Source organism: Erinaceus europaeus, chromosome 15, assembly GCF_950295315.1.
Source record: "Erinaceus europaeus chromosome 15, mEriEur2.1, whole genome shotgun sequence".
Lineage (NCBI taxonomy): Eukaryota > Metazoa > Chordata > Mammalia > Eulipotyphla > Erinaceidae > Erinaceus > Erinaceus europaeus.
In genome coordinates this window covers 45570045-45585760 of record NC_080176.1, presented here as the reverse complement: position 1 = coordinate 45585760, position 15716 = coordinate 45570045, and the positions used below count along the sequence as shown (strand labels likewise).

Sequence of the window (15716 nt, the reverse complement as noted above, 5' to 3'; positions counted from 1 at the left end):
TCCTATGTTTGGTGTCTGCAAAATACTCTCACCCCCAACTTAGTATCTGAAACTCTTTAACTTTTAAAAAGCCTTGCTCTCCAAATTCAGCTATGCTGATTTTATTACTGGAATTTTTGTTGCTGTCATCACCAGATATAATATTCCCAGAAGGTTACAGTTTTTTGCCTGAAAGCATAAATATGTTCTTTCCATTAGTTTAACAGTTTCCTGTGTATAATTCACCTTTTCCCATTTCTATGAATATGTAAGTTCAGTATTTAATACAAGGAAAAATGTTAATTAGAATTTGCTTAAGATGATTTTAGCATGAAATTAGTCTAAGCTTTATATATGGATAAAATAAACATATTGATTCCCATAATAAATAAAAATATTTATTTTAACCAGTTGTAGAAAATGACAGTACAATTTGTTAAGTTTTCTGAATTGGTTGGGTGCTTTAAAGAATATTATTTCAATTCCCCTAAATCTTTAAATCAAGTTATTGACTTGTTTTATTGTTTAATCTACTTTATAACAGTAGAAGGGAGAGAAATAATCAGAAAAGCAGAGGGGAAAAGAGTAGAAGAAGAAGATTTGAAGTAGAAAATATTGCTCAGGAGAATTAGTCTTGAGGAACTTTCCTTCAGTTACTAGCCTAACTTAATTTTACTGATTTTGAAAAGTAATATAAATGCGTTACTCCTAACCTGCTTACAGGAAGTTATATATCAACTTTCTCAAGATTATTTAAAGTTAAGCTATCTTGAGTTATAGTTTAGTAATTTAAAAATAGGGCTGGATAGTGGTGCACTTGGTTAACCACACACATTATGGTGCACAAGGACCTACTTAATTTTTGATAACTCTCACAGTCTTTTCCTCTTTTCTTCTCTCTTCCTTTTTGAGTTTAAGAAAGAGAAAACTTCAGCCAGGCAGGCTGCTCAGCAAAATTACATAAATTTGAGGTCTCTCAGTACATTCCTTGATGTCCTGCCCCATTAGGGAAAGAGAGAGACAGTTTGGGAGTATGGATCCAAATGTCAACACACATTTTCAGCAAGGAAGCAATTACAGAAACCACATCTCTCACCTTCTGTACCCCATACTGATCCTGGGTCTATACTCCCAGAGAGAGAAAGAATAGGAAAGCTATCAGGGGAGGGGATGAGATAGGGAGTTCTGGTGGTGGGAATTGTGTGGAATTGTACCCCTCTTATGCTATGGTCTTGTCAATATTTCCATTTTATAAATAAAGATTAAAATATACAAAAGACAATTACAGTTCTAATTTCTGCAAGTATACATAGTTTTGAATGAAAATAGTGGATTGCTTACCATCTATAGCTAGAATTGTTCCTTGATATCGTCCTCCAAGCATCTGAACTTGTTCATAGGTCACTTGATTTCTCAAAGTAATTATACCTGTTTTTGAGTCAATAGCTAACAGGTCAGCGGGATTATTCCCCATTACATACCTATGAAAGAAACCAGTACAAATTAGTATCAGCTAAGTTAAAAGCCGAAATTTAAATTATTGAGCATGTTTCCTTCAGTTGCTATAACTCCTGGGTCTAATTGTCAATAACTAGATTCTATCTGTGAAGCATTCCAAAATAGATAAAGATTTAAATGTAAGTAATGAAGAAGCATTTCTGATGAGATGTCTCTACTACCTACTTGGAAGTAAAAACAAATAATCTATGCTAGCTGACAATTTTTTTTTTTTCACTTGCTTCTGTCTGCTTAAGAACTATTTAGGAAGAACCATATTCTGGATCTTGCTGGACTATAACTAATTCCAGCCTATTCTTTTACTAAATACAACAAAATACTTCTTTATTACTTTGGTCTTTATTTACTATTCCTTATATACTCAATTACTTTACAGAACTCTTTTTGAACTTCCAACTGCCTTTCCTGTTTTTCCTCTCCTCATCTTAGGATTCCAATGGTTTTCTTCTCATTGACATATTTGCTGCACAAGCACTGGTCAGACAACTCTGCTTTGGATGCTATACTACAGCTGAGAGGTGGTGAAGGAGAGGTGGTTTGTCCTTAGGCACTCATGGGCTACAGGACTTTCTCCGTCACAGTGGTAGAGCGTATTCACATGGTGCAAGGTGAATATAGAGAATTAAAAAAAAACCTCATTTATGAGGCTCCCCCCTTTCTTCTCGATACCATATTCTTGTTCAACAGCACTGTACAAATTACATGTAAAAAAAGATACACAGATTTTCATGATTAAGTAGAGATTTTTGACTATCTGGGGAGTTTATTTTTTAACCACATGGCATACATTTTCCTTAAAGTAACCAAGTAACTAGATTTTCATGCCAAAATTTTGATCAACTATAAGTGCAGTAATTTACAGTAAAGAACATAACTGAAATGAGGTAAATCTAATTGATTTCAAGGTAAGCAAGTTGACAATGGGAAAATCCATCTACAAAATCATCCAGTAAACTAACCATGATGTGTGACTACCAACTAATCGGTCGATAAAATATATGGCACGTGAGTGTTAAACTTGTGAGACATCTTCTCACTTGAAATCTGTATTTTTAAATCTCACATTCACACATATAATATTCTACATTTTCTTCAGAACTCTGCAATTACTACCACTTCACGAGATACTGCTTCTATTATTGAACAATAATTTCAAAAATAATGAAAGCTATTTAAATTAAGATATTTAAAGTTCTGAAATGAGCATATGCCCTTCAGCTTAGTGTGTGGTGAGTGAAAGGTGGAAAATGACAGCCTTACCTAACAGATGTTGAAGCTCGACCAGTATCCAAATCAGTAGCTATAAAGTCTCCCACTTTATGGTTTTGTCCCATATTACTAGTCACTACATATGTCTTTGAACCTGGGCGGAACACCGAGCCTTCAATTACATTTTCCACAGTCACAGAGATCACAGTTGTTGTGAGTTTATATTGAGACAGAATTGACTGATGAAATTCAGCTTTATTTCTAACACCAATACTAAGTTGAAGGCTCTGCATGGCTTCATAGTCTAGGGGCTAGAAAAAAAAAGAGTGAAATACACATAAGAAATATAATCTGTCCTAGGTTTGATTTCAAGTATGTGACCTCTCTCTCTCTCTCTTTCTCTCTCTCTCTCTCTCACACACACACACACAGGAAAATTCTTTGAGAATGTGCAAAAAATCTATCATTTTAAAATTAAATATAAGCAAATATTGATTATTTTAGTTTCATCATGAATTTAATACAAACATGAAATATAACAAAGAAAAAATTAAATTATTCTTAATTTTTTTTCTAGAGAAATGCTCAGCATTTGGTTTAAGGTGATGCAGGGGACTGAACCTGGGTCTTTGGAGCCTCAGGCATGAGTCTCTTTGCGTAATCATTATGCTATCTACCCTGCCTTAAGAAGAAAATTCTTTAAGATTCTTTCTTAAGGAAGTTGAAAACATGGCATTAGTTTCAATTAGGTATCATTTAAAACAATAAAAATGGGCAAATCTATGCATTTTCTGTTCAAGAGAGAGTCTGTTACCTTCTATCACTTTACGTTTTTCAGAAAGTTACTCTATTACAAGGTATTGGCCTAAAATATTATCTGCTCAATTCAACCATTTGAGCTATTATATCCATAAAGAACTGTTTAGAAGATATTTAAGTTGTCATTGTGACTTTCCCCCATAAGTCAGGTAATATAATGTAGCATATACCTGATAAAAGGAAATCCTTTTTTTAAGAACATTTTCTGGAACAAATAATTTTATACTATAATTTAATTAAGTACTCACTTTTCTTATGGAAAAACACTGTCAATGTCAACAGCTATGAAATTCACAAAAAAATGGATTTTTTCACAGCTTCCCAAATAGCCAAATATTTTACTAAATTTTCATGAAAATATTTTATTTTTTAAAATTTTTATTTGTTAATTATTCTTATTAGATAGAGATAGAGAGAAATTGAGAAGGGAAGGCAGATAGAGAGGGACAGAAACAGAGAGATACCTGCAGCTCTACTTCATACTAGTGAAGCTTTCCTTCTGCAGGTGGGGACCAGGGACTTGAGACCAGCCAGGTCCTTGGGAACTGTAATGTCAGCACTTAACCAGGTGCACCACCAGCTGGCCCCCAAAGTATTTTATTTTATTTTATTTTATTTTATTTTATTTTATTTTATTTTATTGCCTCTAGGGTTATCACTGGGGTGGCTCGTTGCTCATTGCTTGCATAATAAATCCACTGCTCCTGGTGGCCTTTTTTTTTTTTTTTTTCCATTTTCTTTGGATAGGACAGAGAGAAACTGAGAGAGGAGGGGAGATAGAAAGACACGTACATACCTGCTTCGCCACTTTTGAAGCAACCCCTCTGCAGGTGGGGAGCTCAGGGCTCAAACTGGGATCCTTGCATGGTTTAGGCAAAGATCCTTAGGTTTCATACTATGTGTATTTAACCCAGTTCACCAGCTCCCGACCTCCTCATGAAAGTATTTTAGATAATTATCAAGTCACAGATTAAGTACCCCACTTAGCTGAAATTTTTCTTCTTTGTCTAGTGATGGGTTTATTTACAATTACCAGGAAGGTAGCAAAATCATGTATACATCTATTATATGCACACATGTACATATATGTAACTGTGATAATGGAATCATTATATGGTAACTAGAAGAAAAGTTTTACAGATACAGGTATTAAGAATACTAATAGTAGGAGTTGGACGGTAGCGCAGCTGGTTAAGCCCACGTGGCACAAAGCGCAAGGACTGGCCTAAGAATCCAGGTTGGAGCCCCCAGCTGCCCACTTGCAGGGGAGTCACTTCACAAGCGGTGAAGCAGTTCTGCAGGTGGCTGTCTTTCTCTCCCCCTCTCTGTCTTTCCCTCCTTTCTCCCTTTCTCTCTGTCCTATCCAACAACAACATCAATAATAACAACAAAACAAAGGGCAACAAAAGAGAATAAATAAATATTTTTTAAAAGGATACTAATAGTAAGGATAGTCTAAAGACAATAATTTGTAATGAAATTGATTAGGGCAGTTTCCCCTGTATATAATCTCAAAGCACCTGCAAACTGCTTCAGTAAATGGATGCTAGAGACTTGGCCACATTTCATGAAGACGTATGAGATGAATGTTATATTGTCCTATGGAGAAATCATTCCATCAGCCTATTTCCAAGGGATGTATTAACGGAAAGAAATAGGTTAAAAGGAATTATGTTTTACCATTAAGAATACCTATTGAACGTATCATATGAAATCCATGTAAAAAACAAAATACCACAGGATGGAAATTTTACTACTAGCTACCCAGGATTCATACATCCATCCCAATATCTCAAAGGAGATTCTGTTGCAAGTATATATAGTGCGTCATTAATGTAGGGAGGACGCAGGAAAACTCTCTTGATTTGAGCCAAATCTCTATGATATAGACCAAATTTCTAGGACACTCATGTCTATAATAACTCTGAGCCACTAATCTCAATGAATTGGGAGTAAGATAAATTAACAGTCACAATAATTTACCTTGGTTTCATAAAACACACTGGAGGAATAAACCACTTACTTGGGGAATATTTTCAGTGTATAATCATTTACATACATGGATACTTATTTGAAAATCATTATATCTGCTTTAAATACTGTAAAAGCAAAACTTAAAGTATTATACTTTTTTTGTAAGCATGAAGTAAGATCTATACATTAGAAAGCGTTCAACTAATATCTATGAAGAAGTACTGCCTTTATGGGAAAGTTTCAAGTTAAATGCCTTTTTTTTTTTTTTTTTTTTTACTGATTTAATAATGATTGATAAGACCATAGGATGATAGGGGTACAATTCCACACAACTCCCACCAGCAGAGTAAATGGCTACTTTTGTGAAATGATTTACCAGAAAGCTCCCTATAAAAAAACGTGTATCCAACAAATGACACTCAATATTTTCACAACTGGGAGAAAGTCAGGTAAAGAAGGGACTACAAAAGCCAGGAAAGGGCTAGAGACTGGTTCACTTAATGATGGCTGTTTTAGTCACTAGCAGGCCACCCACATCACCTGGGGTCCTAGTCACGTAGTCCTTGGATTCCCCCATAGATTCTATGGGCTTAGGCCTCTAATATATTTCTCTCTCCACCATCACTGGTCACTTTGATCAGGAACATCAAAATAAGCTCATTTGTGGGCCTCTCTAGGACTTTGCCCTCACTATAAAATAGCAATGGTAAGCAGTTCCCCACCCTCTGAAGGGAGGCTGGGTCATCCTACTCTGGCATTTGAGGAAGACTGGTCCTGAAATGAGTGCAAGCCTAGAATGTTTCCACCTGTGACCATGGATTATGAGCTCAGGCTGACCAAGAACTGGGAGGTTTTAAAGGTTCCTGTACTAAATACAGATATACATGGGTCCTGAGTTAGATCGACGTAGTAAGTAGTTAATATGTATTTATATTTTTTCTTCAAGTTTGAAAGCTAATCTGCACTCTAATCTAGCTTTCTAGTCCTATTCTCAACTCTGACTACATCTTCCCAGACAATATTTTTAACTCACTTCTATATTAACTATCAAGCTCAAACAAAAATTACAAAAGTCATGGACTCCTAGGAACAAACCTAAAATAGACTTCCTAATTTCATATATATATATATGTTCCTTTTTGTTGCCCTTGTTTGTTATTATTGTTGTAGATATTATTGTTGTTGTTATTGACATTGTCATTGTTGGATAGGACAGAGAGAAATGGAGAGAGGAGGGGAAGACAGAGAGGGGGAGAGAAAGATAGACACCTGCAGACCTGCTTCACCGCCTGCGAAGCGACTCCCCTACAGGTGGGGAGCCAGGGGCTGGAACCAGGATCCTTAGGCCGGTCCTTGCAATTTGTGCCACATGCGCTTAACTCGCTGCGCTACCACCCAAATCCCAGACTTCCTACTTTCTTACCACCCTAAAAATCCCTATTCTCACGTACTCTATTCCACTTTGTGGCTCCTGTTTATTAAACATTTTGTCCTGCCTCATATATTATTACCTTTCAGAAACAATGTTGCAAGACAGAAACAGGCTTGGGTGTATGGATCAACCTGCCAAAACCCATGTCCAGTAGAGAAGCAATTACAGGAGCCAGAACCCATATTCTACACCCCAAAATAATTTTGGTCCACACTCCCAGAAGGAGAGAATGTTAGGGGAAGATGACTAGAAGACTCTGAAACCCAATTCCATCAGGACTCAGAGAAAAAAGGGGAAAAAAAGGAAAGACAACTGGAAGTAGTAATAGATGTAAGTATGACTTAGAAAGGAAGAGAAGGCAGGGCCATAAGAAAAAAAAGGGATATATATATGGAAATAATAGTCAGCCCATATCTATGACCTTGGGAGAACCACTGCAGTTTTCAGTGGAGGGAATAGGGGCATAGCACTCTGGTGGTGGGAATGGTATGGAATTATACCCCTGTTATCTTTCATTTTGTAAATTCATGTTGAATCACAAATGAAGAAAAAAAAATGCCTGGCAAAACAACAAACTCTTAGTTTGTTAGTTTTGTTAGTTAGTTAGTAACACCTTAGGCTTAACATTTTGAATAAAAATAATAACCAAGAAAATGTCTAAGATGATACCATACCTTAACAACCTTAAATATCCCCACATTTGTTCTTTCATTCATTTCTATTTCAAACCAATTTCCCTCATTTCCAGAGATAAAGAAAATCACTGCTATCCAGTTATCTGAGAACTCTTCATCCAAATCAATGACTCTCATCTCCATTAAGTTTGAATACAGAGAATTTTCTTGGAAACTTATCGTATACTGAAACAAGACGTAAAGAAGTTTTAGCACACACAATGTAAGTTAACATGGCTATGAATGTTCCTAATTTTAAAAAAGCAGTCCTGTGTTTACAGTCTCACCTTCCGTGGCTCCAGTACATTTTCCATCTATAAGTTACATAAGCAACTTCCAAATGTATGTTTCTACATTTGTATTCTATGTATATAAAGATAGCATGCAAGTCTGTAAATAAAGCTTTTCTTTTAAAAAATATTTTAATTTATTTTTATTATTGGATAGATATAGAAAGAAATTGAGAGGAGATAAGGAGATAGAGAGGAAAAGAGACAGAGAGACACCTGCAGCCCTGCTTTGCCACTCATGAAACTTTCTTCTTGCAGGTGGCGACCAGGGGCTTGAACCCAGGTCTTTGGTGCACTGTAATATGTGTACTTAACAGGATGCGCTAATTCCTGGCCCCTAAATAAAGTTTTCAAACAAATTTTACAGTGTAGTAAATTTTAAATTACTAATTTCAGGGACAAATACTTACTGAAGGCTGTTCCAGGTATGGGATATTATCATTGACATCAAGGACTTTAATATTGCATTCACACTCTGCTGACATACCATCAGCTCCACCATCTCGGTCTGAACCTCTCACAGCAAGAGAATACTGGCCACAGCTCTAGAAATACATAGCAGAGTTAAAGTAGACAATCTTGACTCCATTTTGTGCAAAGTCCTTGAAATTTTCCAGCTCAATATTTCCATAAATCTATTATGGAAATAGGAGTAATAGTTAATGCTGGAAATCCTTGATTCTCACATAAATCAATATGGAGCTTTCTATTTCCATTTCTGACAGTGTTTAAATTAAAAAAAAAATAAACTCCAATACTCCACCACCAAGTTGTGGATATTTCCATGATGCCAACCTGACTTCCCTGGGCATATGATCTCATTAATGTCTCCTGGGACCCCACTTAGAGCCCTGTCCCACTAAGGAAAGATAGAAACTGGCTGGGGGTATGGATCAACCTGCCAACATCCATGCTCAGTGGAGAAGCAATTATAGAAGCCAGACCTCCCACCTTCTGCACCCCATAAAGATCTTTGGTCCATACTCCCAGAAGGATAAAGAATAGGGAAGCTTCCAATGAAGGGAAGGGGATATGGAACTCTGATGGTGGGAATTGTATGGAATTGTACCCCTCTTATACCACAATCTTGTCAATCATTATTAAATAATTAATATACAAAAAACATTTTAAAAGCCACCATTCCTTCTTGTGTTCAGCAATTGAAAGAGCTTGTGAAGGTTGAAACTGACCACAATGATCAAAAGAAGACATACTAAGGTCTATTAACAAGTTATGGCATGAATGTTCCAAACCCTAATAATCAGCCAATAAGTGTACCAGGAGAATTAAGAGAAAAAATAATTTGCAGCAGTGGAATTATTTATCATCTGCTTGATTCTGTTTAATGGGACTAAATTTTTAAAAACTGGTAAGAGATTTCTAATCATAAGCATATAAATATATCTATATATATATATTCTCATTATGGCAATAATTTTAGAGGATTCATAGTTAGGGATATCTTGTGATCTTTCTAAGGATCCCAGGATAAGAAAATACTCCCAGTGACTACAGTCTTCCTTTACTTTTTAGAGGTCTTCATTGCTAAAATTCTTTTTAATTTAAAAATCATGAGACTACATGGCATGATAAATAAATGTTTATTGTAATTTAGTGACAGTCAATAATTATTTTCTTCTTTATAAATGAAAAGATTGGTTTGGATGTTACCTAATTCCTATTTATTGTTCTGATCCTGCAATCCATTTCCTAAAGTAACCAGGGGATTGTGAGTAGGCAAGATGGGGGATGAATTCTAATGTCTTAGAATATACTGAGTACAAGAAAGATAAATGCATTTTTTTAGTTTTTAAAGATTATTGCAGTCTCTACCATATTCACATGTAGGAGACATAGTAGAAAATATTTCTTCATTTTCTTTCATTATAGAAATCACTCAAAATGACTTTTACATATTTTATATAGCCCCAGAATAAAGTTTTCCTAAATGTCTGCAAGCCTATGTAAGGCTGAATGATAGATAAGATTATAAAAAACGTATTTGAAAATCTCTTTTGTTATTTTAAAGATATTTCTTGAGCCATAGTATTATGTGAAGAGACTGAGGCTTTGAAGTCCCAGTTTTAATCCCCTGCACCACCATAAACCACAGCTGATCAGAACAACACAAAGACAAAAAAGAAACTTAAATATCATCTTATCATTCTTTTTTCTTAAATATTGCTGCTTTCAGAATCAGTTCCTTTAAGATTAGCAATTAATTTAGAGAAAAGTAAATTACCTCCCTATCTATAAAGTTGTTCATTGTCCGGATTTCTCCAGTGTATCTGTTGATGATAAACATTGGTGAATCAGAAGGGTCCTGCCTTATGATCTTGAAAGCAATTTTGGAGTTCAGATTATTTGGTTCGTCTGCATCAGTAGCATTGAGCCTCATCACCAGAGTATCTAGAAACCAAGGAAATTTTATTGCAAGCTGACAGATTTCATGTTATGGTGTAATAAATTAATTTTCAAACAAATGTTAAGATTTGTTCAGATAATTCATTTTACTATTTTTGCTCTTTGTTTTACACACACACACACACACACACACACACACACACACACACACCCTATACCCTTGCCTTGATAAAATATCATCTTTTACTAGGAAGTTAAACATTAATGACAGGAAACAAAACAAAAAACATTCCTCATTTTAACATATTCTTTTTTTTTTTCAGGTTTTCATGGTAAGATAAAATGCTCCATTGTAACGTGTTCTAAGCTATATGATCTCTTTTATTTGTTTTCATAGTATAAATATATATGACAATAGGATTGTTCTGATTGACTTTGCTAGAGAATTGAGTAAGCTATTGTGAGAAAATTATATAAAATTCCTATTGAATAGTACAGTACTTAATTTCTTTCTATAGACCCTAGAGGATTGTTAGTAAAATGATAAGTTTAAAGAGGTAATTGGAACTCATCTTTTCCATGATTTTTTAAAAAATTTATTATATTTATTTTTTTGGATATAAACAGTCAGAAATTTAGAAGAAAGGGGGAGATAGCTAGAGAGACAAAGACACCTGCATCCCTGTTTCACCATTTGTGAAGCTTGTCCTCTGCAGGTAGGAACCAGAGGCTTGAACCCAGGTCTTTGCACACTGTAACATGTGCACTTAACCAGGTGCACCACCACCTGGCTCCGGATTATTTTATAAGCAGTTTTAATGGAGAACATTGGAAAATATGAAAAAAATGATAGCATTCATAAAATAAATTATTTTCTACACTCAAACTCCATTTCAACTATAATTATGCTGTCTTTGGACACAGTACATTGAAATGGTTTAGCTTCTGGTTGACCAATAAAAAAACTAAAAATCATTTGGAAGCCCGAGTATTCTTTTTTTTTTTTTTTTTTTCCCCTCCAGGGTTATTGCTGGGCTCGGTACCTGCACCATGAATCCACCGCTCCTGGAGGCCATTTTTCCCCCTTTTTTGTTGCCCTAGTTGTTGCAGCCTCGTTGTGGTTATTATTGCCATTGTTGACGTTGCTTTGTTGTTGGATAGGACAGAGAGAAATGGAGAGAGGAGGGGAAGACAGAGAGAGAGGGGAGAGAAAGATAGACACCTGCAGACCTGCTTCACCACCCGTGAAGCGACTCCCCTGCAGGTGGGGAGCCGGGGGCTCGAACCGGGATTCTTACGCCGGTCCCTGCGCTTTGCGCCACGTGCGCTTAACCCACTGTGCCACCGCCCGACCCCCGCCCGAGTATTCTTGTTCAGATAATAAAGTTGATTACTTACTTGCATTGGAATTTTCTTCTATTTGTCCTATAAAAGTAGACATAGAAAATACTGGAGGGTTGTCATTTATATCCAGTACCCTGACTCTGAGCTCTAGAGGCCTCTCTAAATCTTGGCCTTGTGCATTCAGGGCCCGGCAATAGATCTAGGAGAGAAAATAGAATATATATGCTGTAAGGTATTTTTACCAGGTTCTTTTTTAGAGCACTATGCTGTGGACTGTGAGAAAAAGAATGGAAGAGCTATTGCTTTCTATAAGAATGTAAGCCTAAGCGACTTAGGCTCAAGAAAGGAAGCCAATCACAAACTGGAAAATACCAGTTAAGAAAGGGTAGCCTATTACATTCTATAAAGAAATCACAAAACTGCTGATTTGATGTAGGATGTAACGATTAACACAGATATTGAAGGAGACGATGAATACATGAAGCAGGAAATCGGTCCAGTATCCCAAGCAAAAGGGTTTGTGTGAGAATAGAGTTAAAAAAACTGTCTAAAATTAGAAATAGGAGACATATATATATGATTTTTTTTTTTTTTTTACCAGAGCATTGCTCAGCTGGCTAATGGTGGTGTGAGGGACTGAATCTGGGACTTTGGAGCCTCAGGCATGAGAGTCTCTTTGCATAGCCATTATGCTATCTATCTCCACCCTAAATAAGGGCTTTTTTTTTAGGGCTTGATTATATAGTAGAGTCCTATTGGACTTCAAAGGGATTTGACATTCATAAACTAAGTGATGGCTATGTGAGTCTTTGTATTCTGATTTTTGAAGTGCAGATAATTTAAACTGTTGCCTGTTAATAGTTAAAGGTGAAGATATCTTATTGAGAGTTTGTGGGGAAACAAGTCTGAAGATAAAAACAAAAATATAGATTTGGAGGAGAAGATTAAGGAATTAAAGCAGTCTGGGGGATACAGAGAAGAAAGATGTATGAAAGCAAGTGTACATACTATTGAAAAGTTTTATAGACATTTGGTGGGATTTTAATAGGAGAGACTGCAAATCAAGGAAGCATTTCTTCTTCTACGTTTTAAGTGTTGACTAGTGACCATGATGATGGATGGAAATGAAACCAACTAATGGGACAAACAGAAAATAAATGAAAAAAAAAGTTAATAGAAGAAGATTCTTGAAGAAAAAGTCATTATAAGTAAACATGCATTTAGAGAGAATCCTTGGTAAAAAAAAAAAAAAAAAGAAAGAAAGAAAGAAAGAAAGAAAAGAAAAGAAAAAAAAAAAAGAAAAAAAAGCCCAGAAAACTGATCCTGTTTATGAATTTACTATAGCAGAAAATTCCTGAACTGGAGGAGTAAGAATTCATTATGGGAGTTTATGATGGAAGAACTCAAAGTTTCTAATAAAGTTGCCCAGGAAGTCATTTGTTTGAATTGATAGTGATCAAGGGCTTGAAGAAACAGTATGTTTAAGCTTTGACAGACCTACTATAAAGAGGAAAGTGAGCAATCAAGGTGGAACTTAAGACACAGGAGCAGAAATGGAAAGCACAAAGTGAAACTGGGGACACATGGTGGTGTACTGCACCAAAGCAAAGGAATCTGAGGAAGGAATGAGGGGAGAAGGCAGAGAGGGTATTGGTGTTCAGGAGCATGGGATGCAAAAGACCATCAGATAAGGGATGTGAGTGCTTTTCAGATAGCTATCAGAGGGAGATGAGAAATTGTATTCATATGTCAACAGCTATATAGTAAATCTTTAGCCTCCCTAAGCTCCCCACTTCCAACAACATACATAGAGGAAAGGTAGGATGAGATTCAGTTAAGGGTGAATTAGAGTATTTTCAAGGCACTCTCTTGGACTTGGAGTGTACATGAACAATGAGAATTTACTATGAAGTTTATTTACTCAATAAAACCTCTATTAATTGTTGCAGATTTAGCACTTGGCATACTCAAGTTGGATTGAGGAAAAGGAGTCATAGTTGGGAGCTTATCTTTCCAAATATCCTAGCTTGTCACTAGAGAAAGTCTAGAGATTAACAATTTTTTTTTTTTTGCTAAGTGATCAAGTGAAATAGTTCCCTTCTTTTAATCTCTACTTTTGTTGGATCATGTGATGCTCATAATTTGAGACAACCCCAAATATATAATATTGAGACTACTGACACCAGTCAAGTATGATTTGAACTTAAGATAGTCCAAAAGCAACATATGCCAGAACATATATTATAGAATTTGATGCAGAGTCCACTTACAATGAAAAAAGGAGTGACCTCTCGATCAACTATGGATGTTATATTAATTTCACCAGTTTTCTGATTAATAATGAAAATTCCAAAAGGTGGTTGATCAATTCCTACTCCAGAGATGCGGTATGTAACTTGCTGGTTTGCAGCACAATCTGAATGAATCTAGAAAGAAAACAAGTAAAAATGTTACAGGGAGCAAATTAAGAAATTTATGTTTGACAAGTAACTTTCTTGATACATAAATGTACTATTTATGTATTAAGAAATTTGTTTGACAAGTAACTTTCTTGATACATAAATGTACTATTCTTTACTCCACTTGGTGGAATGTTAGAAATAAAGAAGAGTCGGGAGTCTGGTGGTACTGCAGCGGGTTAAGCGCACATGGCAGGATGCGCAAGGACCAGCCTAAGGATCCCACCAGCAGGAGAGTTGCTTCATAAGCAGTGAAGCAGGTCTGTAGGTGTCTGTCATTGGCTCCCTCTCTCTGTCTTCCCCTCCTCTCTCCATTTCTCTCTGTCCTAACTAACAATAATGACATCAATAATAACAACAATAACTACAACAACAATAAAAAGAAGGGAAAATAAATATATATATATATATATATTAAAGAAAGAAATAAAGAAGAGTCTTCCTGTGTAAATGGAATAATTACACCTCTAAGATTTAATGGTGATAAATATTGCAATTAAAATTTCAATTTCAATTTTTACCAAATGATGCTAAAGTATCATTGTATTAAATCTATGTCTATATAATCATTCATGCATTCAATCATTTAATATTTACATTTACTGCACTTTTGGGGTTTGTACTAACACTGGGTCATGTATGGAATTCATTCATTCATTCATTCATTCATTCATTCATTCATTCATTCTTTCATTCATTCATTCACCAGGTTACTGCTATGGTTTGGTGTGAATACTATCAATCTACAGCTCCTAGTGACCATTTTTCCATTTTTTCCTTTCAATTTTATTTGATAAAACAGAGAGAAATTGCAATGGTAGAGCGGGAGAGAGAGAGAGAAAGAGAGAGAGAGAGAGAGAGAGAGAGAGGCAACAGCAGCCCTGTTTCACCACTAGTGAGGCATCCCCACTACAGGTGGGGAGCAGGAGTTCAAACCCAAGTCCTGGTATATGCTAACATGTGTGCTCAGCCAAGTTTGCAACTGTTCAGCAACTAAATTCTGCCTTCTTAGGGAACCAATCAATATTTCCATTACATAGCTTCAATCCTTTGATGAAAATAATGTAAATTGTATTACTTAGATATTTTATGAACAAGAACAAAATGCCATTCTGGCATATGTAGCATTGGTGATTAAGTTCAAGGTCTCACATATGCCTATTTTATATTCTACCAACTGAACTGCTTCCATAAATACTTAAATGCAAAATTTTAGAAGAAAGATTGAAATGACATTGGGAAGGTGGTAAGAACTATCTGATGTAAAGAAGCTTCATGAAAATGGAGAGGGTTCAATGTTCATGGCTGAGGTTCCAGGTCTCAGGATCAGGGTTAGGGATTAAGGCTATAGGGGTTAGGGGTTAGGGTTAGGGTTAAGGTTAGGGTTAGCGTTAGGGTCATTCATTCATTCATCCATTCATTTTAAGTAGGTTTATTGCTATGGTTTGGTGTATGTACTATTAATCCACAGCTCTCTGTGACTTTTTTTCCATTTAACTTTCTTTTAATTTTTCAATTATCCATTGAACCTATGCTCAATCCCCAGCAGCATTAAGTGATAGACGGGAGTAATGTTCTAGTCAAAAAGAAAATGGTGAGTGTGTTTCAGCAGATGATATACCATTCTGAAAAATATTTTTTGAATCTAACGTTC

At 35.7% G+C, this 15716-nt stretch overlaps 1 protein-coding gene across 1 annotated transcript in view; it reads right to left on the bottom strand.

Annotated features, from left to right (window-relative positions):
• The window catches only part of DSG1 (desmoglein 1), a 42774-nt gene that overhangs the window by 14635 nt on the left and 12423 nt on the right, over window positions 1-15716 (bottom strand). The window contains exons 4-10 of the mRNA XM_016187200.2: window positions 13874-14029; window positions 11658-11802; window positions 10138-10304; window positions 8306-8440; window positions 7606-7791; window positions 2758-3017; window positions 1321-1460 (exon numbers count right to left, since the gene is read on the bottom strand). Of these exons, the coding sequence (XP_016042686.1) occupies window positions 1321-1460; window positions 2758-3017; window positions 7606-7791; window positions 8306-8440; window positions 10138-10304; window positions 11658-11802; window positions 13874-14029 (1189 nt within the window). The remainder of the gene's footprint in view (window positions 1-1320; window positions 1461-2757; window positions 3018-7605; window positions 7792-8305; window positions 8441-10137; window positions 10305-11657; window positions 11803-13873; window positions 14030-15716) is intronic.